The sequence below is a fragment of the Diceros bicornis genome, chromosome 8 (assembly GCF_020826845.1).
Source record: "Diceros bicornis minor isolate mBicDic1 chromosome 8, mDicBic1.mat.cur, whole genome shotgun sequence".
Lineage (NCBI taxonomy): Eukaryota > Metazoa > Chordata > Mammalia > Perissodactyla > Rhinocerotidae > Diceros > Diceros bicornis.
In genome coordinates this window covers 72,099,007-72,125,911 of record NC_080747.1, presented here as the reverse complement: position 1 = coordinate 72,125,911, position 26,905 = coordinate 72,099,007, and the positions used below count along the sequence as shown (strand labels likewise).

Here is a 26,905-nt window from a genome sequence, read left to right as displayed (position 1 = left end):
TACTTATTATGCATCTTTAAAAAAAATAAGGACATTTGCCTACATTACCACAGTACCATTATCAACAAAGTTAACAGTATCTTAATGTCAGCTGTGTCGAGACCATATTCATTCACTTTTCCTAATTGTCTCTAAACTGTCCATTACAGCTCAATTGTTATCGGATCTAATCAAGGGCATGAGTAGCATTTAATTCTTAATATTAAAGAGTCTTGGAAGAGATAATAATTGTTTCCTATCTCCTCCCTCCCCCAAAACCTTTCTGCTGCCCCCACCACACAGAGACACTGACTGGTTGAAAAGACTAGGCCAGTTGCCCTGTAGAATATTCTGCCTTCTGAATTTGTCTGAAAGGATGAGTTCAGGAATTCTTTGGTGAGTTAAGGTATAGATTTTATTTATTTTCCCCCAAATCCCCAGTAGATAGTTGTATGTCATAGCTGCACATCCTTCTAGTTGCTGCATGTGGGACGTGGCCTCAGCATGGCCGGAGAAGCGGTGCGCCGGTGCGCGCCCGGGATCCGAACCCGGGCCGCCAGCAGCGGAGCGTGCGCACTTAACCGCCAAGCCACGGGGCTGGCCCATGAGTTAAGGTATAGACAGGGTCAATTTGGAAAGCCTAATGATGATTTAAGAGGTGCTAATGTGATATGGTAGAAAGTAAGCTTGCCTAGCTGCCAAGCCCAAGCTTTTCGTTGTGGAAATTCATCTAAAAAACCTTAACTAAATCAGAGTCGGGAAGGCCTGTAAGGGGAGCTCTCACGCCCTGTGGTACGTGGTCAGTCACACCAAACAGGAAGAGACAGCTTCTCTACTACTGAAGATTTCCTTCCCCATCTGCCAACAGCCTAGCCAATGAGAAAAGCTGCAGCTCAGCCAGTGAGGAGCCATTGCCTCCCTGAACTGTTACTTCCCCACATGGACTTTCCAGTAGCCCCACCCTTTCCCTTTGTCTCTGTAAAAGCAAGCTCCCCTCCTTTGTTTTCTGGATTTGCCGATGGCTTGCCATAGTATGCACATCACAAATTGTAGTTCTTTTGGCCATTCCCAAATAAATTCGTTTTGAGGGTAAAATAACCGGTGAATTTGCCTTTTAAGTTGACATGCTGTAAGTCCACTTGAGGACTTTTTTTGGTGGGAGAAAATGAGGATGTCAGAAGACTAGTAAATTATAGGTGCTGTCACCTTTTCCTTTCCTATCTTTATCTCCCTTTTTGGACTATGATTTTACTATGTCAGTGCCATATCTTGAAGTTCTAACTTAACTGTCTTATAACTAAATATTTGTCTTGATAAGGAACATATAGAACTGTTAAAAACATGGATTTCAGATCAGGCTTAGCCACTTACCAGCTCTGACCTGAGCCTCAGTTTACTCATCTAATTAAAGAGAAACCCACGTCTGTTCTCCGAGATACTCATTTATTTGCTGTTCAGAATAAGTGAGGATAATGAGATAAAGTGCCTCCTGCAGGGCTGGCACATGTTAGGAGACGATAGTGGCTGTGGTTACTATTGTTAATAATATTGCATTATTGATAATGATAATAATATTTGTGTTTTAGGTTGGAACTCAGTTTATCCGTGGTGTGTCTGGAGGAGAAAGGAAAAGGACTAGTATTGGAATGGAGCTTATTACTGATCCCTCCGTCTTGTTCCTGGACGAGCCCACAACTGGCTTAGACTCCAGCACAGCGAATGCTGTCCTTTTGCTCCTGAAGAGGTAAATGCTCTGGGAACATTATTCTTTTATTCATCCAGTATCTGATCACCTGCTTGGACCAGATATTATGCTTGGGTGCAGGGGATTCAGCAGTGAGCACAACAGACAAAAATTTCTTCTTTCTTTGTTGGAGGGAAACAGTCAATTGGCAAAGTGTTTGAAGAAAAATGAAGCGGGGTAAGAGTGTGGGGCAGACAGCCGTGATGGGGACAGGGGTGCCGCCTCCCTGGTAAGGTGTCAGGGAAGACCTCAGTGACGTGCTGTTTGAGCTGGGAGCAAGTGAGCAAGACCTGGACATCTGGGAGAAGAGAGTTGGAGTTGGAGGGACTAGCCGGTGGCCCTGAGGCAGAGTATGCCTGATATGTTTGGAACATCAAAGAGGCCACAGGGACTGGAGCCAGCGACCTAAGGGGATAGAGGTTGGTTAGTATATTAGTTCGCTTGGGCTGCCATAACAAAGTTCCACAAACTGGGTGGCTTCAACAACAGTAACTTATTTTTTTCACACTCTTGGAGGCTAGAAGTTCAAGATCAAGGTGTCTTCTGAGGCCTCTGTCTTTGGCTTATAGGTAACTTCTTCTCCTTGTGTCTTTACTTAATCCTCCCTTGGTGTGTCTGTGTCCTGATCTCCTCTTCTTATAAGAACACTAGTCCTTATTGGATTAAAGTCCATCTATATGACCTTATTTAACCTTAATTACCTCTTTAAAGATCCTGCCTCCATGTACAGTCACTTTCTGAGGTACTGGGGCTTAGGACTTCAACACATGAACTTGGGGGAGGACACAATTCTTCAGTCCATAGCATTTAGAATAGGACATGAGGGGCCGGCCCCGTGGCTTAGCAGTTAAGTGCGTGCGCTCCGCTACTTGTGGCCCGGGTTTGGATCCGGGCGCACACTGATGCACCGCTTGTCTGGCCATGCTGAGGCGGCGTCCCACATACAGCAACTAGAAGGATGTGCAACTATGACATACAACTATCTATGGGGGCTTTGGGGAGAAAAAGGGAAAAAAAAAAACAAAAGGAGGAGGATTGGCAGTAGATCTTAGCTCAGGGCTGGTCTTCCTCAGCAAAAAGAGGAGGATGGGCATGGATGTTAGCTCAGGGCTGATCTTCCTCACAAAAAAAAAAAAAGAATAGGACATGAGATGGAATTGAGTGGGTGGCAGATTATATAGGCTTTTTGTAGGCCACTGTAAGAACTATGGCTTTTACTGTCTTTAGGTGACTTGAGAAACTTTTAGAGAGTTTTAGAACAGAGGAGTGACAGCTGTGTAAGGAAGAGTGTATAATTGGGCAAAGGTGAGTGCAAGGAAACCAGTCAGGAGGCTGTAGTAGCTCAGCTGAGATATGATGTTGGCTTTGACTAGGATGGTAGTGGTGAGGTGGTGAGAAGTGGGTGGATTCTAGATCTATTTTGAAGACAGAACCAATAGGATTAGCTCATGAATTGATCGTGGGGTTTGATTATTGAGAGAATGAATTCTAAGATTTGGGGCTTGAAAAATGGAAGAAAGGAGTAAAAGGAATGGTATTTCCTTTTATCAAAAGAGACGTCAGTGGAAGGAACATATTTATAGGAGGAATTGCAAAAGTTATGTTTTGGATATCTTTTTAATTTATAAAATTTTCAACCTTACAGGAAAGTTACAAGAGTAGTACAAAGAAATCCCATGTCCCCTCTCCTAGATTCCTCAACTGTTATCATTTAACTGCATTTGCTTTCCCTCTGTCCCTTCCCCCCTACATAGGCTTTTTCTGACATCGTGCCCCATCACCCCTAAATATTCTGGAGGGAAACTCCAAAAAACGGACACTCTTCCTACGTTACCACCTTACATACCTCCCAGCCAGAAAGTCAACGTTGATGCCCTTGCCACCATCTAACCCACAGGCTCCAGTAAACCTTCACCAGCTGTCCCAGCAGCGTCCTCTTTTCCTTTCTGGTTCAGGATCCTCTCCAGAAACATTCCTTTTCAGTTTTTTCCAATCCTGAACATTTAGTCTTTCCCTGCCTCTCATCTCCTTGTCCATTTTCAAGAATACATTACATAGGGTGACCCTCAACCTGGGGTCCCTCCAGTGTTTCCTTATGACCAGACTCAGGCCATGAATCCTTGGCAGGGATAACACAGAAACGATGCTGTGTTCTTCTTGGTGCATGACATCAGGGGCTGCATGATTTTGACTCCTCCCACCATGGGTGATATTAGCCTTCATCACCTGGTCATGTTGGTGTCTGCTAGGTTTCTCTGCTGTGAAATAACTATTTTTCCCTTTGTAATTGATTAGTATTTTGTTGGAGGAGATAATCGGATATTATGTCAATATCCTGTTCCTCGTCAAATCTCCACCCACCAGTTTTAGCATATGTTAACAACTCCTGCCTGTATGAGCTACTAGTGTGATGGTTGCCAAGTGGTGATTTTCCTTTTTTTGTTTTTTTTCCCCCAAAGCGCCAGTAGATAGTTGTATGTCATAGTTGCACATCCTTCTAGTTGCTGTATGTGGGACGCGGCCTTAGCATGGCCGGAGAAGCGGTACGTCGGTGCGAGCCCGGGACCCGAACCCCAGGCCACCAGCAGCGGAGCGCTCGCACTCCACCGCTAAGCCATGGGGCCGGCCCAGTGGTGATTTTCTATTGCCATCATTCTTTTTACGTATATTAGTTGGTATTCTACTGTAAGGAAGATTTCCTGTTTCTCTATTCATTTATATTTACTCATATTCTTATTTTATTCAGTGGGTTATAATCTGTTATTTTTATTTTTTTATTTTGGTGAGGAAGATTAGCCCTGAGCTAACATCTGTTGCCAGTCCTCCTCTTTTTGCTGAGGAAGATTGGCCCTGGGCTAACATCTGTGCCAATCTTCCTCTACTTTATATGGGACGCTGCCACAGCATGGCTTGATAAGTGGTGCATAGGTCCATGGCCAGGATCCGAACCCAGGAACCCTGGGCCACTGAAGCGGAGCATGCGAACTTAACCACTATGCCACCAGGCCAGCCCTAATATTCTTATTTATTTTATGATAAATTAACCCTAATTTGGCCAGTGGAACACCCTTCAATCTGGCTTTTGTGTCCTTTTGGCATGTCTAATCATTCTTCAAGCATTTCTTTACTTTATCCTCAACAAGATGTTCCAGGCTGGTCTTGTACTTTTCCTGCATCATCCTGGTTCCTTCTGGTGTAGTTGCAATTTAGAAACCAAGATCTGGTTACTTAGTGTGCTTGTTGCTAATGGAGTGTCATTGCTTAGACCCTCTTAGCAGATAGACACAGGAAATACACGTGTACGTGTGTGTGCATGTGTATGAGTGTTTATATAACATAGAAATATATTTCTATATTTTATTTGGAAATATATTGAATTTGGAAATATATGGAATTGGAACCATATTGAATATATTGTATGTATATAGATATATATAGTTTGAATAGAATGACAGACGTCAACATACAGCTGTAACTGCTGCTTTTTCTGTTAGTATGTGTATGTTAAAAAACCCATGAGTTCATAATAATATTTGCAATTCTAGTCTAACACTTGAGCATTCTTTTTAGTCTTTGCCCTTTCCATGTTTGTAAATGACTTTTCAGACAGTGAGAAACTTGGCTCTGATTATCTCAATATATTTACTTACTTGCTCAGTGAGCTAACTTAATTGTTCAGTGTACCACTCTCCCAATCACTCTGGCCATTCCCTCTGCCCACCACCTCTGGGAACCCCCCCACCCCCCACCTTACCCCATTTTTTAAAAGCTGCCAGACACACCGCCTTCATATGGCTTCCCCTCCTTATCGTTACCTTGCTTACTTTGATGCCCGTTCCCTCGTAAGCAAGTCTCTATGCGAGGATGAGAAAAAATGGGAAGATGGGAAGATGTCTAAGATTTTAGATATGTTAACATTTGAGATGCCAGTTGCACATACAAGTGAAGATGCCAAGTAATAGGTCTGGGGTTCAGGTTCAGTTAGGGAACACATCCATGATATTTTTATTACCTGTAACTATCTTAACAATGTTCATTAGAGAAGGATGAATTGATATGGAATACTGGACTATGGTTCATTATGTTTTGGACTAGTTAGCAGACAAGCATCTTTCCTCATGCTGGAGAGCTCTAACCTAGTCCTTTTCAAGCTCCACTGTGTACACTGATCCCTGGGGTCTCGTTAAAATGCAGAGTCTGTTTCTATACCTCTGAGGTGGAGCCCAAGATTCTCCGTTTCTGGTAGGAGATGTCATACTGATGCCATTGGTCCTAAGACCGCACTTAGACTAGCAAGGTTCTCACACCAGTCCCCTTCCCTGCTGCTAGTGCTTGACTGGCTCCTTATCGCCTGCTGACTAAACTTCTAGTTCTGAGTGAAGGGATTCATCATGGGCTTGGTTTTTGCTGCAGTATCTTCTGTTAACTTCTTCCCTCTCCTGCAGCCCCAGCACCCTCACGTACACCTTGGCTCTGCAGTGACACTGAACTACGTGTAGTTTCCTCAGTAGACCTTGTTATCGCACACTTTGTTCGCTGTGTTCCTCCACCTGGACTACCCTTTCTCTTCTTACTCGCCAGCACTCTACTTACATCATCTACAGACTGGGTTATAGTCTCCTATTTTGCTTACAGGGAACCCTCAGCTACTTCTGTTCCACATTGTATTGAAATGATTGCTGTACTGGCCTGATGCTCTTTGAGGCACAACAAACTTGTACACGCTGCTAGCATATAGTATGTGCTTAGAAAATGCTTAAATTGATGTGATTTTTCTCATAAAATATTTTCAACAACAACAGTTTTTAAACAGTGATTTTGGCCTTTGTTTCTTCTGCCTGTAAGTAGTAACTCCTATGTAAAGATAGTTGAGCAATGTTTTGGCCGTGAATTTAGACCAGGGATCAAATCTCAGCCCTGCCCCTTATTAACTGTGAAACTTTGGGTCAGTTGCTTAACCCTCTAAGCTTTACCTAGAAAATGAAGGTAATAATATCTAATGATAATATTGGTACTGCCTTGTGAAAGTATTGTGAAAATTTATATGAGGTTATCTATAAAGTATTTAGCAAAAACATAGTAAGTACTCAGTGATGTTAATTGTATTATTAGGACAGAAGAATGAATACTAATTCCTGAAGAACCAGAAGACTTAAACGATCAATGAGAATGGGGCATACGGCCATTGTTTTAATATTTAGTCTATAATAAGTTCTTAGACTTGTGTGTATTTACAGGTCACCTGGGTGTTTGTTAAAAAGATGGATTGCCTAGGGGCCGGCCCCGTGGCATAGTGGTTAAGTGCGCGCACTCCGCTGCTGGCGGCTTTGGTTTGGATCCCGGGTGCGCACTGATGCACCGCTTGTCAGACCATGCTGTGACGGCGTCCCATATAAAGTGGAGGAAGATGGGCATGGATGTTAGCCCAGGGCCAGTCTTCCTCAGCAAAAAGAGGAGGATTGGCATGGATATTAGCTCAGGGCTGATCTTCCTCACACACACACACACACACACACACACACACACACACACACACAAAATATGGATTGCCTAGGGGCCGGCCCCGAGGCTTAGTGGTTAAGTTTGATGTGCTCCACTTTGGCAGCCTGGATTCGGTTCTTGGGTGTGAACCTATTCGTTGGCGGCCATACTGTGGCAGCGACCCACAAACAAAATAGAGGAAGATTGGCACAGATGTTAGCTCAGGGTGAATCTTCCTCAAAAAAAAAAAATGGGTTCCCTGGACCCAGTAGGTCTAAGAAAAACTGTCCAAGAATCTGCAGTTTTAATTAATGTTCTAGTTGATTCTAGACTGTCCATGGAACACATTTTAAGAAACCCTTTACTTTAATAAAAGCATTGAATTTAGGTTCCCTAACTATCAGTTAGATAATATGAGATAAGGAGTTAGTAAGAGGTAATCAAGTTGAAGCAGGAAAAAATTATAAAAGCAGGAATAAAGTATTTTGCCAAGAAGTCCAAGTTTCAGATGTTTAATGACTTGTTTTTTTCTCACTTTTAACTTAGGATGTCTAAACAGGGACGAACGATCATCTTCTCCATTCATCAGCCTCGTTATTCCATCTTCAAGTTATTTGATAGCCTCACCTTATTGGCCTCAGGAAGACTGATGTTCCATGGGCCTGCTCAGGAGGCCTTGGAGTACTTTGCATCAGCTGGTATGATTGAGTTTTTTGTGCAGTAAGATCTTTCATTAATAGGGTCCTGAAAGAGAACAAAGGGGGTTGATGGGAGTGCTGTTTGGTCTTTGAGTAAAACATACCATGAGTTCCATCACTCCAAAACATCTTTGGTCAGTTTGGTGCTAGAATTTTTTTTCATTTTGCAGCACTGGCTTATTATTTAGGTCTCTTTCCTTTCCTATTTGAGTATGCATGCTTGTGTGTGTATGAGTGTTTCTACTGGGCCTATATCTGTTCTGCTTCCCAGTTCTGGTGACCTTTTCCTAACAGTTCAATAAATATATTGGCTTCATAGCCAGTTATTTGTTGGTTGAACATTTTTGGAAAGGCCTAATACCCCCAAATCATTTGTCTTCTTGACCATATAACAGATCAGGCTTTATCATTTTGTTCCCTTGCATGGGATGTTGGTGTATCTTGATGAGGGTTCATGGAGATGCTACTTAATTTTCTAGTAATACTAGGTTGCAGATTTAGGACTTGAGTGTGTGTGAGTGATTTACCAGTCAATAGAATAGGCTAGTTGTAAGTCTGACTTTGATGGGCCAACATTTCTGACAGTTCTGGACTGCCTGGTTCTATTTCAAATGGAAAGGTGTAATTTTTTTATGACTCATGTAGTCAGCTTTGTGTTAGAGTTGTGTGGATATGGTTAAAGATGATGCTCCATGACCCCAAATATAGTTTACAATATTCACTAGCTATCTTTCTTAATTTGTTTTTGTTTAATCTATCATTTAAAATAATCAAGTATACATGGGTCTAGGGAGTCTAGGGGAGATGATTCTTAGAGTCAAACTACAGGCCACGTTGAGTTCAGATGATCATGCCGCTAGAAGTAGAGGTAAGCTTTCAGGTGTGCCGTGCTCGTCACATTCTCTTGAGAATGCCGCTCTGGTGATTTATTCTCTGTGTTGGAATTACAGCAGCAAAAAAGCTGATAATTTGGACTGGAATTTAGTAGGTAGAGAAGCAACTATTGCTGGAATGGGTATTGGCATTCTGGCAGTCCCTAGGTGACCTCAGACAACAGAACACACCAGGCCTCTCCCAGTCACAGTCCTGCTGTGCCTTAGCTGGCTTTGCTTGTTGCCTTGCTTTGAGGAGCATTGGTCCTAGCTACCACTTTTATTTTTCAACCTGTATTTTTTTTTCTTGGACCTATATTTAGAGTTTTGAAGAATTTCGGATAAGCACCAGAGCATGTTGATAGCTGTTTCAGGTCTTGTGAATTATGATGGGTAAGGACCAATCACTAACATAAGACTTTCTGAGAGTCCAAGGTTGGTTTGGAGTATATTTTTTTGCCGGGAGATAGTGGTTGAGATGCTGTGTGATTGAATATATAAAAAGAAAGGGTAAATTAGTGAGAGAAAAAGAGAAAAAGAAGATGAGGGAGAAGTTGTTAGAGTTGGTCTCTTCTAGCCTCACCTCCCTCACTCTCTGAAAGTAAGTCCTCTGTAGTTTCCAGGATTTTCAAGTTTTGTATACTTGAGTTGCCTTCTTTTGTAGGTTACCAGTGTGAGCCCTATAATAACCCTGCAGACTTCTTCCTGGATGTCATTAATGGAGACTCCTCTGCTGTGAGATTAAACAGAGAGGACCAAGATGGTAAAGGTATGTGAATCTGTTGAGAGTCACAGATTATTGCCTAATTGAACTGGCTGGAGTTCAGCAATGTGGTAGTTCATTAAAATGTGGCTTTGAATTTATCTTAGTGCTGTCCTCTGATACCAGTTGTCTTAGTCCTTTCAGGCTGCTGTAACAAAAATACCATAGTCTAGGTGGCTTAAAGGACAAACACTTATTTCTCACAGTTCTGGAGGCTGGGAAGTCCAAGATGAAGGCGCCAGCAGATTTGATGTCTAGTTGGGGGCCACTTCCTGGTTCGTAGACGGCCGTCTTCTCATTGCCTCCTCACATGGTGGAAGGGGGGACACAAAGAGCTCTCTGGCCACTTTGATAAGGGCACTAATCCCGTGCATGAGGGCTCCACCCTCATGACCTAATCACCTCTCAAAGGGCCCGCCTTCAAATAGCATCACAGTGGGGGTTAGTTTTCAGCATACGAATTTTGAGGGAACACAAGCATTCAGTCTATAGCACCAGTCAACACAGATTTTGTTTTTCGTGAATGCTGTGTTTTTGATTTAATTTGTAAATGAGCATTTATGTGATAGTGTCAGTTCTAAGGGGAGTTTCCATTTAAAAAGATGCCCATTTTTAATATAGTATTTTGAAATAAGAAACTTGGCAATTTATGCATTTGGACATAGAAGAAAGCAAGGGCTAGGTTTTATTTATTTATTTATTTATTTATTATTATTATTTTTTTTTGTGAGGAAGATCAGCCCTGAGCTAACATCCATGCCAATCCTCCTCTTTTTGCTGAGGAAGACCGGCCCTGAGCTAACATCTATTGCCAATCCTCCTCCTTTTTTTCCTCCTTTTTCTCTCCAAAGCCCCAGTAGATAGTTGTATGTCATAGTTGCACATCCTTTTAGTTGCTGTATGTGGGACGCTGCCTCAGCACGGCGGGACAAGCGGTGCATCGGTGCGCACCCGGGATCTGAACCCGGGCCGCCAGTAGCAGAGTGCGCACACTTAACCGCTAAGCCATGGGGCTGGCCCCTAGGTTTTTATATTAGGAATTATAACTCACTATGGTAAGAAGTCTATTTTAAAAGTATTAGGGTCCAAATATAGTTAGGAAAAGCTCAGTGGGTTTGCTGTATCCATAAGTTTATGGAAGTAGGCCAATTAACTATATATTTTTTTAAAGTATAAAGCAATGAGAGATCTAATAATTTTTTATACTCAAGTTTTAGGATTAAGATGTTAGGGAAGAATCTAAGAAAGGGGTCCAGAAAAATGAGCTAAATCAGTTGTTATTTTGTTAATAATGTTTCCCTTCTTTATCTACTTTTATTCCAAAGCCAACGAGACTGAAGAGCCTTCCCAGGGAGATATGTCTCTCATAGAAAAGTTAGCTGAGTTTTATGGCAACTCTACCTTCTGCAGAGAAATGAAAGTTGAGTTAGATCAACTCGCAGGGGGTCAGAAAAGCAAGAAGGGCGCAGCCTTCAAGGAGATCACCTACACCACCTCCTTCTTTCATCAGCTCAAATGGATTTCCAAGCGTTCATTCAAAAACTTACTGGGCAATCCCCAGGCCTCTATAGCTCAGGTAATCCGACAGATTCTTCTAATTACGCTGTGAAATACTCATGGGAGAACACTGGGTTCTGATAGAATTTATTTTAGGATTATGCTTATCTTCCATCCACCCTTCCACTGATTTTATCCCCACTCCGTTTGGGATATAGAAATAGTCAATAGAACAACTAAAACACGATTAAGTTTTTACTTATGGAAAACTTTTTTTTAGTGGTTTTTTGGACTACATAATTCAGAATTTTTGTTGATTTAGACAAACTGTAATGGATAATCTTTGTAGAAAATTTTTTTTAAAAAATTGTGAGGTAAAGGAAATGTTTAGCTACGTTTGGGGTTTTTTGTTAGCTGTCCATGTTCCTTTACTGATTCATTTAACAAGTTCTTATTGAATATGTGCTGCATTTGGGAGCTTGTATACAGCAGTGAACAAAATGGGCAAAAATGAAAATCTCTGCTCTATGGAGCTTATTTTCTTATGAGGAGAGACAGACGATAAATTCATACAGAAATAAAATATATAGCATGTCAGGCGATAAAAGTGGCTATGGAGAAAGTTGAAGGAGAGAAGTGGAGAAAGGGAGAGAGAAGGAAGGAAGAAAAAGAGAGGGGGAAAGATGGAGAGAGGGAAAAGGGGTTAGTTTGCATATTAAATCAAGAGGTCGGGGGAGCCTTCACCTAGACCACAGGTGATGCACCTGAGGGTGGGATGGGGGGCTGGCTGCTGTCTGAGGAGGAAGAACCTGTGTGCAAATGCCGGTCCTTATAACTGACCTTCCTCATTTAGAGACTTTAATCTTAGGAGAGTGCTAGATACCAAAAACAGTTTGCAGTTAACACAAAGGTAGTAAGCAAACTCGACTTCCATTAAATAAGGCTATTCATTGTCAGATTAACTTTTGATTAGGATGGAATCGTGTTCTTGTCATCTTTTGGCTGGCTCTGTTGATAGTTGTTGATTATTACTTCTTTATGGTTTTTCTGTTATTCTCAAGCTCTCTGTCATACAAAACCCTACCAGCTCATTAGGCCATCCTTTCTAAGGAAATCAATTTAGCCAGTTATTTTTGGGGTTGTTCATTTTGTTATCAATCATTGAATTTCTGTTGAGTACTAAAAGGTGACGTGTTGTTCACTCTAATGAAATATTATTGACTTCATACCACATGCACCATAATTTTCATTCTTCAGTACTGTTGCCTTTTAAGTATTATTACTGAGAGCCTATACCCCTCTTTGAGCCATACTGCTAATTGCTCCAAACATTTTTGGTACTTGTTATTTGACATTTTTATCAGAACATGAGCACTTTTGTGTATGATCAAACAAGGGTAAATTTTTATTCTTACAGTGGATTTGATGTCGTTTGAAAACAAGTCTGGTGAATGAGGTCAACCTGGTTACCCGGTATTCAATATTGAGTTGATGTAATGGAGTTGATTCTTGAGTGTGATTTGTGCATTAGATTTTTTTGTACTTGGAAAATAATAACAATTTCTCTTGCCATTAGTAGTGGTTTTTAAGTGTCTTGTCCAATCACATGGTAGTTCTGGGCGAGGCATGATTAGAATGTGGAGCTATTTCTTTTTTTTTTTTTTTTTAAAAGATTTTATTTATTCATCTTTTTCCCCCCAAAGCCCCAGTAGATAGTTGTATGTCATAGGTTCACATCCTTCTAGTTGCTGTACGTGGGACTCGGCCTCGGGTTGGTCGGAGAAGTGGTGCCTTGGGGCGCGCCCGGGATCCGAACCCGGGTCGCCAGCATCAGAGCGCGCGCACTTAACCGCTAAGCCACGGAGCCGGCCCTGGAGATATTTCTAATACACCACGATTCTGCATCTTTTGGTGCTAGGCTTCCTTCAGATGCAAACTCCAGGCCTAGTGCCTCTAGGTTGCATGTTCAAGCCTACATGCCTCCTTAGTGAACTCAGTTCCACAAAAGGAATCCCAGTGTTCAGAGCTGTGGCAATCTCATGGAATAAGGACAGAACCGTGCATCTGCTTGGAGGGGGCCACTCTTCTTCAGATTTGTAAATACTGGAGTGTTAGCTTAGGACAGGAGTAGGCACGCCTGTTTTGTAAAGGGCCAGATAATAAATACGTTAGGCTTTGCAGGCCATGTGGTCTTTGTCTTAGGTAGTCAACTTGGCCATTTAGTGAGAAAGCAGCCATAGATAATACATAAACAAATGAACATGGCTGTGTTCCAATAAAACTTCATGGACACTGAAATTTGAATTTCATATACATTTCAAATGGCAGGAAATATTATTCTTCTCTCTTCTTTTTCAACCATTAAAAAAATGGTAAAAACTGTTCTGAACTTGTGGGCCGAACAGAAATGGGCAATGGGCCCTGTTTGGCCTGTGTGCCATAGCTTGCTTACCTCTGGTTTAGAGTTTTTAATCTTATACAAATATCATTTATTCTCTAAGTATTTGAACGTGGAGCTATGAAAATGTTTTATGGTTTCCTACTGATAATCTTGTATCAGTAGTATTGCAGCCATACTTAGTCATTGACATGACTCAGATTTTGCTTCTGGTAATGCATTTAACCAAAGGTATTTGGAATGAATGGATTATCTGTAGAAGAAGATTTAATGCTCATTTAATCGGCCAAGTGTGTTCTGATCAAATCAATTTGGAAAACACTATCATATCTCTTGACGATTCATTGTTACATTAGCATATTTAATGTTTGAGTATGTATTAGTTTTTTTAATGATGGCCTTAAACATCTCTCAGAACTCACCTTGAGAAATGTTGATAAACACATTTGAACGAAGACAGAATAACATATTAGGGAATTTCTTTTTTTTCCTTCTGTTCAAAACAGAGGCCAGATGCACAGAACTCATAGATAAAATCTCTTTGCCTGCTACTTGAGCAACATTTAGTTTGCCTGTTTTGCTTTTCCTTAATACAAGAAAGAATAACATAGACACACCTTGTAAAAGCATGACAAAATTACAGGATTAGTCATTTTGTCAATGTGTTTGAAAGCTAACTTTGAAAGTACTTTTAGAACTTTGAAACTTTTAGGAAACATGCTAATGATAATACCGACAGTCTGTTAGTGTAAGATACCAAGTTTGAATGCAAGAGAAACAAAGCATGTGGAGTAGCCAGTTTAAGAAGTCTGAATATGCTTAAAGTTACGCTGAGTAAAAGTGTAGGCTTGTGTACATGTGCATGCACACATGTTGATGGAATCATCATTATTTATTTTGCAAGCTTGTTTTGTCGACATGAATGGCAAGGGAATTTTTAAGGATGTCTCAAATCATAGTCTTTTCAGACTATGGGCTTCACAGAGCATAATCTTGTTTTCTGGTTTGGTTTGCTTCATGCCAAAAGTGTGCTTGACAGGTTACTTCAAGTCTTGATGCCATGGTATTGCTGTAGTGCTAAGACTTTTTTTTTATTTTGAACTTTGAAGGTTCTAAGGTACATGGTGGGATATTTTGTTTTCTTTAGATTACCATTTCTTATATTTTTATACTTAGTACAACCTAAAAGTACAGTAAGTGGAATTTCCTTAAATAATTATATCATAATATAACCCTTAACCCTTCTCTTATAGAAGTGTCCTTAAGAGACATTTTATCAATCTTAAAAGCAAAAGTGATGTTTTTCCAGTCTTCTTAGGAGTCATCGAACATACTGAGTAAGTGGAAGTAGGAAAGAGTGGCAGAGAATTGGCAACTTGGCTCTACGCTGTTGGCTGTAGGCCCTATGGGCTGAGGTTGCTAGAGAAGCAGTGACAGCAGAAAGGGTAATAGAAGCACTTGGGTGCCTTCAGAGAAAGTTGGCTGAATGCTTTGGTGACGGTGACAATGCACTTTTCCAGTGCAGGCATGGGCTCCCCACCCAGGTCAGATAGACGGGCCCCAGCATACCCCTACTTCCTTAATGTGCAAAATTCCATTGTTAGAATTTTTTTATGTGTGTTTTAAAAATTTAACTTATTTTTAATGTTAAGAATAAAGACATCCTGTTTTTACTTGAACCTCTTGAAATATGAAACAGTGTGTGTTCACCAGCACAAAGGTTGAGAGTTCAGGCCACTTAATTTTATTCCCCAAACCACGTTGCTGGGTGCTTGTGTGGTTCTGCTGCTCTAGATGACATTTGCAGGCCCAGTGGCCTGACCTGGACCCTAAGCTGGTGGTCCTGGGGGGCGCTGACAGGAGTCTTACTTTTCCAGTAGTCTACGTTGTTCTCCTGTCAGTCTCCCCAACACTCAGATTAATTATTTTCTGTTTTAATTTAGAGAGCAGTCTGATAACATACACTGTTTTATATTCTCCCAAGGACTTTGGCCAAGCCATTTAAAGGATCTCAATGGAGAGACTTGATGATGTAGCCATATATATTATAATAATAAATGGTGTGTTAAGTTTTTGCCTTTAATTGAAACTTTTTTTTCTTTTCAAAAAGATAATTGTAACAATCATCCTGGGACTGGTTATAGGTGCCATTTTCTTTGATCTAAAATTGGATTCTACAGGAATCCAGAATAGGTAAGTAAATTTAGATCTCAATATTGAGAAAGTGCTGTTACTTTTTTCAAGCTTCTGAAAAATCCATTAAAAGTTTGAATTTGAGACAAGTGCAGGGTAAATTGAGGAGTAGGATAATTCAGTGAGTTGAAAGCTGAATGGATGATTAATTTTCTTATATATATACATATAGTGGTAAAATATACAGAACATAAAATTTACCCTCTTAACCAGTTTTAAGTGTACAGTTCAGTGGCATGACATTCCTATTGTGCAACCATCATCGCTATCCAACTCCAGAACTTTTTTCATCTTCCCAAACTGAATCTCTGTACCCATTGAACAATAACTGCCCATTCCCCTTTCCCCAGCCTTTGGAAACCACCATTATTCTTTCTGTCTCTGAATTTGACTATTCGACATACCTCTTATAAGTGGAATCATACAGTATTTGTCCTTTGGTGACGAGCTTATTTCTCTTAGCATAATGTCTTCAAGGTTCATCCATGTTGTAGCATATGTCAGAATTTCTTTCTTTTTAAAGGCTGAATATTATTCTAATGTATGGATATACCCTATGTTCTTTATCCATTTATCTGTCCATGGACACTTGGGTTGTTTCCACATTTTGGATGTTGTAAATAATGCTGCTATGAACATGGGTGTACAAATAAATATCTGTTTGAGTCTCTGCTTTAAACTCTTTTTATTGATGTCATAATAGTTTATAACATTGTGAGATTCCAGTTGTACATTGTTATCTGTCAGTCACCATATAAATGTGGCTCTTCACCCCTTGTGCCCACCCCCCCGCAACTCCCTTCCCCTTGGTAAACACCAAACTGTTCTCTCTGTCCATGTGTTAGTTTATATTCCACATACGAGTGAGGTCATACACTGTTTGTCTTTCTCTGTCTGGCTTATTTCACTTAACATAATACCCTCCAGGTCCATCCATGTTGTTGCAAATGGGACGATTTTGTCTTTTTTTTTTTATATAGCTGAGTAGTATTCCACTGTGTATATATAAATACCACATCTTCTTTATCCAATCATTTGTTGATGAACACTTGTTTTGCTTCCATGTCTTGGCTATAGTGAATAATGCTGCAGTGAACCTAGGGGTGCATAAGCCTCTTTGGATTGTTGATTTCAAGTTCTTTGGATAAATACCCAGAAGTGGGGTAGCTGGATCATAAAGTATTTCTATTTTTAATTTTTTGAGGAATCTCCATACTGTTTTCCGTAGAGGCTGCACCAGTTTGCAGTCCCACCAGCAGTGAATGAGGGTTCCCTTTTCTCCACACCCTCTCCAACATTTGTTATTTTTTTGTCTTGGTGATTATAGCCATTCTCAAGGGTGTAAGGTGATATCTTAGTGTAGTTTTGATTTGCATTTCCCTGATGATTACTGATGTTGAACATCTTTTCATATGCCTATGGGCCATCGGTATATCTTCCTTGGAAAAATGTCTGTTCATATCCTCTGCCCATTTTTTTGATGAAGTTATTTGTTTTTTTGTTGTTGACTTGTGTGAGTTCTTTATATATTATGGAGATTAACCCCTTGTTGGATAAATGCTTTGCAAATATTTTCGCCCGGCTGGTGGGTTCTCTTTTCATTTTGATCCTGGTTTCCTTTGCCTTGCAGAAGCTCTTTAGTCTGATGAAGTCCCACTTATTTATTTTTTCTTTCGTTTCCCTTATCCGAGTAGGCAAGGAATTCGAAAAGATCCCTCGAAGACTGACGTCAAAGAGTGTTCTGACTATATTTTCTTCTAGGAGTGTTGTAGTTTGAGGTCTTACTTTCAAGTCTTTGATCCATTTTGAGTTAATTTTTGTGTATGGCAAAAGATAATGGTCTACTTTCATTCTTTTGCATGTGGCTGTCCAGTTTTCTCAGCACCATTTATTGAAGAGATTTTCCTTTCTCCATTGTATGTTCTTAGCTCATTTGTCGAAGATTAGCTGTCCATAAATGTGTGGTTTTATTTCTGGACTTTCAATTCTGTTCCATTGATCTCGGTGTCTGTTTTTGTACCAGTACCATGCTGTTTTGATTGTCATAGCTTTGTAGTATGTTTTGAAGTCAGGGATTGTGCTGCCTCCAGCTTTGTTCTTTTTTCTCAGGATTGCTTTAGCTATTTGGGGTCTTTTGTTGCCCCATATTAATTTTAGGATTCTTTGTTCTATTTCCGTGAAGCATGTCATTGGGATTCTGATTGAGATTGCATTGAATCTGTAGATTGCTTTAGGTAGTATGGACATTTTAAGTATGTTTATTCTTCCAATCCATGTGCATGGGATCTCTTTCCATTTCTTTATGTCATCATCGATTTCTTTCAATAATGTCTTATAGTTTTCATTGTATAGGTCTTTCAACTCGTTGGTTAAATTTATTCCTAGATATTTTATTTTTTTTGTTGCAGTTGTAAATGGGATTGTATTCTTGAGTTTTCCTTCTATTAGTTTGTTATTATAGTATTGAAATGCAACTGATTTTTGTAAGTTGATTTTGTACCCTGCAACTTTGTTGTAGTTGTTGATTATTTCTAATAGTTTTCTGATGGATTGTTTAGGGTTTTCTATATATAAAATCATGTCGTCTGCAAACAGTGAGCGTTTCACTTCTTCATTGCCTATTTGGATTCCTTTTATTCCTTTTTCTTGCCTAATTGCTCTGACCAGAACCTCCAGTACTATGTTGAATAAACGTGGTGAGAGTGGGCACCCTTGTCTTGTTCCTGTTGTCAGAGAGATGGCTTTCAGTTTTTCCCTATTGAGTATGATGTTGGCTGTGGGTTTGTCATATATGACCTTTATGTTGAGGTACTTTCCTTCTATACTCATTTTGTTGAGAGTTTTTATCATAAATGGATGTTGGATCTTGTCAAATGCTTTCTCTGCATCTATTGAGATGGTCATGTGGTTTTTATTCCTCATTTTGTTAATGTGGCATATCACATTGATTGATTTGCAGATGTTGAACCATCCCTGTATCCCTGGTGTAAACCCCGCTTGATCATGGTGTATGATCTTTCTAATGTATTGCAGTTTTCAGTTTGCCAATAGTTTGTTGAGGATTTTTGCATCTATGTCCATCAGCGATATTGGCCTGTAATTTTTCTTTGTATTGTCCTTGTCTGGCTTTGGTATCAGAGTGATGCTGGCCTCGTAGAATGTGTTAGGAAGTGTTCCGTCTTCCTCTATTTTTTGGAATAGTTTGAGAAGGATGGGTATTAAATCTTCTTTGAATGTTTGGTAAAATTCTCCAGAGAAGCCATCTGGTCTTGGACTTTTACTTTTTGGGAGGTTTTTTGATTACTGTTTCAATGTCTTTACTTGTGATTGGTCTATTCAGATTCTCTATTTCTTCTTGATTCAGTTTTGGGAAGTTGTATGAGTCTAAGAATTTATGCATTTCTTCTAGACTGTCCAATTTCTTGGCATATAGTTTTTCGTAGTATTCTCTTATAGTCCTTTGTATTTCTGTGATATCTGTTGTGATCTCTCCTCTTTCATTTCTTTTTTGTGTGTGTGTGATGACGATCAGCCCTGAGCTAACATCCACGCCAATCCTCCTCTTTTTGCTGAGGAAGACTGTCCCTGGGCTAACATCTGTGCCCATCGTCCTCTACTTTATGTGGGACACCACCACATGGCCTGACAAGCGGTGCATCAGTGCGTGCCTGGGATCCAAACCCAGGCCGCCAGCAGCAGAGTGCACGTACTTAACTGCTACGCCATGGGGCCAGCCCCTCCTCTTTCATTTCTAATTGTATTTATTTGAGCCTTGTCTCTTTTTTTCTTGGTGAGTCTGGGTAAGAGTTTGTCAATTTTGTTTATCTTCTCAAAGAACCAGGTTTTTGTTTCATTGATCCTTTCTACTGTTTTTTTTTGTTTTCAATTTCATTTGTTTCCACTCTAATTTTTATTATTTCCCTCCTTCTGCTGACTTTGGGCTTTGTTTGTTCTTCTTTTTCTAATTCTGTTAGGTGTAGCTTACAATTGCTTATTTGGGATTTTTCTTGTTTGTTAAGGTGGGCCTGTATTGCTGTGAATTTCCCTCTCAGGACTGCTTTTGCTGCATCCCATGTGAGTTGGTATGGTGTATTTTCATTTTCATTTTCATTTGTCACCAGATATTCACTGATTTCTCCTTTAATTTCTTCAGTGATCCATTGGTTGTTCAGTAGCATGTTGTTTAGTCTCCACATCTTTGTCACTTTCCCAGCTTTTTTCTTGTAGTTGATTTCTAGTTTCATAGCATTATGGTCAGAAAAGATGCTTGTTATGATTTCAGTCTTCTTAAATTTATAGAGGTTTGCCTTGTTTCCCAACATATGGTCTATCCTTGAGAATGTTCCATGCGCACTTGAGAAGAATGTGTAATCTGCTGTTTTTGGAACGAGTACTCTATATATATATTTGTTAAGTCCATCTGGTCTAGTTTTTTGTTTAAGTCCACTATTTCCTTGTTGACTTTCTGTCTGGATGATCTATCCATTGCTGTAAGTGGGGTGTTAAGGTCCCCTACTATTATTGTGCTGTTGTTGATATCTCCTTTTAGGTTTGTTAATAGTTGCTTTATGTACTTTGGTGCTCCCGTGTTGGGTACATATATATTTATAAGTGATATGTCTTTTTAGTGGCGTGTCCCTTTTATCATTATCTATTACCCCTCTTTGTCTCTCGTTACCTGCTTTATCTTGAAGTCTACTTTGTCTGATATAAGTATGGCAACACCTGCTTTCTTTTGTTTGCCATTAGCTTAGGGTATCATCTTCCATCCCTTAACTCTGAGCCTGTGTTTGTCTTTAGAGCTGAGATGTGTTTCCTGGAGGCAGCAAATTGTTGGGTCTTATTTTTTAATCCATCCAGCCACTCTGTGTCTTTTAATTGGGAAATTCAATCCATTTACATTTAGAGTGATTATTGATATATGAGGGCTTAATGCTGACATTTTATCACTTGTTTTTCAGGTGTTATGTATTTCCCTTGTTTCTTGTCCTGTGTATTTTGGACTACGAATCAGTTTGGTGGCTCTCTATGATGGTTTTCTCAGTTTTCTCTTTATTTATCATTTGTGTCTTTGTTCTGATTCTTTATTTAGTGGTTACCATGTGGTTTGTATGAAAGATCTCATGGATGAGATCATCCATTCCCTGATAGCCCTTTGTCCCCTTAGGATAAGCAGGTTTCATCCCTTCCCTCTTCCCCTTCTAAGTTGTTGTTGTCACAACTTATCCCATTATGTTTTGTGAATTTGTGGTTAAAATGAAGTGATAATATTTATTTTGAATGTTTTCCTTCTCTTTATCTTTAGAGTTATAATTAAGTGTTTACTAATCTGTTCTGATAGACAGTTGCAATTTTCTGATTTTGTCTGTCTATTTATCCCCTTGCTGAAGGCTTTATAAAGCATTTCTTTCTTTTTTTTCAGGTATGAGGGCCTTCTTGATCAAATGTTGTAGGCGGGGTCTTGTGGCAGTGAACTCCCTCAGCTTTTGTTTATCTGGGAAAGTTTTTATTTCTCCATCATATCTGAAGGATATTTTCACTGGATATAGGATTCTTGGCTGAAAGTTTTTGTCTTTCAAAATTTTGAATATATCATTCTACTCTCTCCTAGCCTGTAAGGTTTCTGCTGAAAAATCCACTGAAAGCCTGATAGGGCTTCCTTTGTAGGTTATTCTCTTCTGCCTTGCTGCCCTTAATATTTTTTCTTTGTCATTGACTTTAGCCAGCTTTACTAATACATGCCTTGGAGAAGGTCTTTTTACATTGATGTAATTAGGAGCTCTGTTGGCTTCTTTTACATGTAATTTCAGCTCCTTCTCCAGGTTTGGGAAGTTCTTATTATTTCTTTGAACAAGCTGTCCTCTCCTTTTTCCCTCTCTTCTCCCTCTGGAATACCTATAATCCTTATGTTGCGTTTCCTAATTGAGTTGGATATTTCTCAGAGAGTTTCTTCATTTCTTTTTATTTTATTATTTTATTATTTTTTTTTTGTGAGAAAAATCAGCCCTGAGCTAACATCCACACCAATCCTCCTCTTTTTGCTGAGGAAGACTGACCCTGGGCTAACATCTGTGCCTATCTTCCCCCACTTTATATGGGATGCCACCACAGCATGGCCTGACAAGCGGTGCATCAGTGTGCCCCCGCGATCTGAACCCAGGCCACCAGCAGCAGAGTGCACGCACTTAATTGCTACGCCATGGGGCTGGCCGCCTCTTCATTTCTTTTTAGTCTAAGTTCTCTCTCCTCTTCCATCTGAAGCATTTCTGTGTTCCTATCCTCCAGATTGCTAATTCTATCCTCCATATTGTCAGCTCCGTTGTTTAAGGACTCCAGATTTTTCTTTATCTCATCCATTGTGTTTTTCATCTTTTAACAATTCTGTTTGGTTTGGTTTTTCTTTATAGTTTCGATCTCTTTTGTGAAGAATTCCCTCTGTTCAGTAATTTGGTTCCTGATTTCATTGAACTGTCTTCCAGAATTCTCTTGTAGCTAGTTGAATTTTCTTATGATGGCTGTCTTGAATTCTTTGTCATTTAGATTGTAGATTTCCAGGCCTTCAGGATTGATTTCTGGGTGTTTTTCATTTTCCTTCTGGTCTGAAGTATTAATATATTTCTTTATATTATTTGATGGAGTGGATTTGTGCCAGTGCATAGTGATAGCTTCTGGACGCAGGTTCCACCTGCTGCTACTTGGGGGGTGGGGGGATGGGCGGGAGCTGTGTAATCTGAGCCTGCTGCCACAATCCCTCTCAGCTGTGCCTGTCCAAGCCTAGATCACTCCTTGGGATCACAGCGGCCCTGTGGGGTCTCCCACCGAATGGGAAAGTAGTGACGCGGGGGGCTCAGGGCTGCTGTCACCTACTCCCAGAGTCCCACCGAGTTGTGCTCCCCGCTTTGGGTCTGCAGTGGTACTATGGGCATTCATAGCAGCTGGGGGCTCATTCAGTTTCTGCTACCCTCTGCTGCTAGGTCACACCAGCTGTTGTACTTGGTGGGTGGGACTTCCCGTCTGGGACTGAGCCAAAACTACTCCCTAGGACCCTGGTGGGATTATGGATTCTCCCACTGGATGAGAATGTGATCACATGGGAGCTCAGGTCTACTGCCACCTGCTCCCACAGACCCATGGAGTTGTGTTCCCCGCTTCAGGGCTGCAGCCGTACTATGGGCATTCATGGCAGTCGGGAGCTTGTTCACCCGGACTCGGAGCTCAGCCGCCCTCTGTTCCTAGGTCGCACCAACCATTGTCCTTGCTGGGTGGGACCTCCCCTCTGGTACCGAGCCAAAGCCACTCCCTGGGACTGCGGTGGGATTGTCATTTCTCCCACTGGACTAGAGAGTGATCACATGGGGGCTCAGGGCTACTGCTGCCTGCTCCCACAGTCCTGCCGAGACACACTTCTGCCCTTCGGGGCCATAGCAGTACTATGAGTGTTCACGGCAGCCAGGAGCTCGTTTGCCTGGGCAGCAATTCAGCCGCCCTCTGCTCCTAGTTTCCACCAGCTTTTGTGCTTGGTGGGCGGGGCTTCCCCACTGGGTCCAAACGGGCACTGCTCTCTGTGGGCCATGTGGCCCTGAGGGCTCTCCCACTAGATGGCAATAACACAGGGGCTCAGGGCTGCCATCACCTGTTTCCACAATCGCGTTGAGGCATGCTCCCACCCTCAGGGCCGCAGCGGTGCTATGGTTGCCCCAGCCGGGAAAGAAGTTGCACGCATGCCCTGTACAGCCTCGGGTCCAGGGGGGACCTATCTCCACCACCTCCTCAGGGGGTAGTCGATCCACCTTCAGATATATAGCTGTTCCGGTTTCTCAGGCATCCTGATGTGCTGTGTGGGTATCCGCTGCTGATCAATGAATGTCCTTTTAGTTGTAGTTCGAAGGGAGAGAGACACAGGGAACAGCTCACTCAGCCATGTTGCTGACGTCACCTTCTTTAAATTCTTTTGGGTATATACCCAAAAGTGGAATTACTGGATCATTTGATAATTCCATTAATTTTTTGAGGAACCACCATGCTGTCTTCTAAAGCAACTGCACCGTTTTGCATTCCTACCAGCGGTGCGCAAGGCTTTCAGTTTCTTCCCAGCCTTGCCAGTACTTGTTATTTTCTGTTTTTTTAATAATAGCCACCCTAATTGGTATGAAGTGGTATCTCATTGTGGTTTTGATTTGCATTTCCCTAATGATTAGTGATGTTGAGCATCTTTTCATGTGCATACGTATTGGCCATTATATCTTCTTTGGAGAAATGTCTATTCAAATCCTTTGCCCCCCCACCCCTACCCTTTTTTTCCTGAGGAAGATTTGCCCTGAGCTAACATCTGTTGCCAATCCTCCTTTTTTTTGCTTGAGGAAGATTAGCCCTGAGCTAACATCTGTGCCAGTCTTACTCTATTTTGTATGTGGGTTGCTGCCACTGCATGGCTGAAGAGTGGCGTGGGTCTGTGCCCAGGATCTGAACCTCTGAACCTGGGCCGCCGAAGCGGAGCGCATCGAACTTAACCACTATGCCATGGGACCAGCTCCTCCTTTGCCTCTTTCTTAATTGGATTTTTGTTGTTGTTGTTGAACTGTAAGAGTTCTTTACATTTCTGGATATTAACCCCTTATTAGATAGGAATTTGCTAATATTTTCTGCCATTCTGTGCATTCTTCTCACTCTGTTGATAGTGTCCTTTGATGCACAAAAGTTTTAAATTTTGGCATAGTCCAGTTCCAGTTTTATCTGTTTTTTTTCTTTTATTACCTGTGAGTTAATTTCCTTTCTGTTTTTTGATTTGTTTGATGTCAGGAGGTGGCTGGGACTCAGTTTTTTCTATTATATGGTTAGCACTTAATGTTAGTTTACCTTACCTAGTGTTAGTCATAAAGTGCCCTTAAAAATACGGTTTCATGGGTGGGGCCGGCCTGGTGGCCTAGTGGTTAAGTTCGATGTGCTCCACTTCGGCAGCCCAAGTTCAGGTCCCTGGCATGGACCTACACCACTTGTCAGTAGCCATGCTGAGGCAGCAACCCACATGCAAAATAAAGGAAGATTGGCGACAGTTGTTAGCTCAGGGTGAATCTTCCTCAGCAAAAAAAAAAAAAAGTACTGTTTCATGATAAGACTTTGTAATGGGCTTTAGCATGCTCTGAACATAGGTCAATGTCGCAGACCCCAGAGTCTCCTTGGGCTTCGTGTATGGAGACCCACACTGTGCCCGACTCTGATCTCCAAGCTTTATACCCACAGAATCAGGTTACACTCCTGGCCACAGAAGTGAATGGTATTATCCCCATTTTACTATTGAGAAAAGTTGCAGTAAGTTAAGTTGAATCTATTTTGATGTCTGGAAAAGGGTAATTGTTTATGAAAGAAACAATAAGCATGAAAGTCAATTCCTCACTCAGGTAAAATAAAATATCTTCTGTGTGGAGTCAGATAATGTTACTCTACAACAGATTGTTATTGTAGCTCTTTTCCAGAGTTATATCGTTGTTTTTCTTTGCCTTCCCTGAGGGCTGTGTTCTTCTCTCGCTTGTTTCCAAACTTGCTAGTAGTTAATGGTTTGTACCCTGTGTAGATACCATATTTTCACCAAGCAGAGATTATACATCGCAGAATCTAGAGCCCATGGACCTTTTGTGTTGTGCAACAGGAAGCATTTGGGAAAAAATATTGAGAAACCTGTTATCATTTCGAATTTTAAAAAGGAACTGGAAATCTAGCCATTAAAACTCTTGGTAGAAGAATCCAGAGAAATGAAGAAGAGCTTTAGCTGTTTCTTCAAATGTTTTCTGGAGAAATTGGGCATTGGATTTATTTTAATTTGTGTTTTTTTTTTTTTTTTTTTTTTTTTTTTTGTGAGCAAGATCAGCCCTGAGCTAACATCCATGCTAATCCTCCTCTTTTTGCTGAGGAAGACCTGCTCTGCGCTAACATCTGTTGCCAATCCTCCTCCTTTTTTTCCCCCAAAGCCCCAGTAGATAGTTGTATGTCATAGTTGCACATCCTTCTAGTTGCTGTATGTGGGACGTGGCCTCAGCATGGCCGGAGAAGCGGTACGTCGGTGCGTGACCGGGATCCGAACCCCAGGCCACCAGTAGCGGAGTGCGCGCACTTAACCGCTAAGCCATGGGGCGGCCCTAATTTGTGTGTTTGGCTTAAGCTTGCTACCATGTTTTCATCATTTGAAATTGCTCAGGAGGCCAGTGGTTTGGTTCTCTTCTTTGGGAATGAATTATCCCAGAGAGATGTTCTCTTTGCTCTTTCTCTGACTTGTAAACTGACAAGCTGGGTTTTAATCACTCATAGAGTATGAGCTTCTTTTCCTAATAGTTACATTACAGAGTTGTGATAGCTAAACAAATTAATGTATATTAAGAGAAAGGTATTTCAAAAAAATATGGATCAATAATTATATATTACAGACCTGGATTACCACCTTGGAAAGAATTAGAATACATTAAATTTTTTGACAATAAAAACTATATTTACTATAAAATAAATTATCTTATGATTTAGAAGCCATTTCACTATCTACTAGTTCAGAATCATTATGAACATTATTGTACTGTTAGATGTAAGACTTACTAACAAATTGAGCTGAATTACTGCCATGTCCCATGTTTCTGAGATTAGCTTTTGCTTGATATTAGGCTTTTTTGTGCATAGAAATTTGCATAGCTGCTTGTGTACTAGGCCTGGCTATTTTCCGTTTATTAATTATTGTATAAACATTTACTTTTAAAACGGCCTGTTCCCTAAGTTCTTTATTTATTTATTTATTTTTGGTGTTAAAAACAATTACTGAGCGTCTATGGACTTTTTCTTTTTGGGGTTGTAATCTTGGGTTTACGTTTTTTAAAATGTTTTCTTATTTTTGTGTCTTTTAAATGATGTACCACTTTATTTCTTTCAGTTTCAACTCACACCCTCAATTCCAATTAGATTACTTGGTTATGAAGGGAAGCCCTGGCATGCTTTTGTAAAATCCATATTTCTATTGAAGTATTGATTAACTGTGTACTTTTCTTTTTTAACCTTAGTTATTTTGCTGAGAAAGAAACGTTAATAGTCTTTCTTTTCTTACAGGCACACAAATTAATTTTTCCTTCATAAGCACCACTTTATTTTCATTTTTGAGCACACTGGAAGCCATGTTGACTGCTGATGGTTGTGTGGTGGATGTATATATATAATGTGTCGATAGAAGTTTCCCTCTGCTGTCTTTCATTTTGCCGCCTCATGTCTTAGTTTCTTCTTTACTCAACTTTTAAAAAGTGGCTAATA

General features: G+C 40.6%; 1 protein-coding gene across 8 annotated transcripts in view; it reads left to right on the top strand.

Annotated features, from left to right (window-relative positions):
• Window positions 1-26,905, top strand: part of ABCG2 (ATP binding cassette subfamily G member 2 (Junior blood group)) — a 67,182-nt gene that overhangs the window by 31,850 nt on the left and 8,427 nt on the right. For all 8 annotated transcript variants that reach the window (XM_058547479.1, XM_058547473.1, XM_058547481.1 and 5 more), the window contains 5 exons: window positions 1,566-1,723; window positions 7,751-7,902; window positions 9,439-9,543; window positions 10,863-11,113; window positions 15,543-15,625. In XM_058547479.1, coding sequence (XP_058403462.1) covers window positions 1,566-1,723; window positions 7,751-7,902; window positions 9,439-9,543; window positions 10,863-11,113; window positions 15,543-15,625 — 749 coding nt within the window. The remainder of the gene's footprint in view (window positions 1-1,565; window positions 1,724-7,750; window positions 7,903-9,438; window positions 9,544-10,862; window positions 11,114-15,542; window positions 15,626-26,905) is intronic.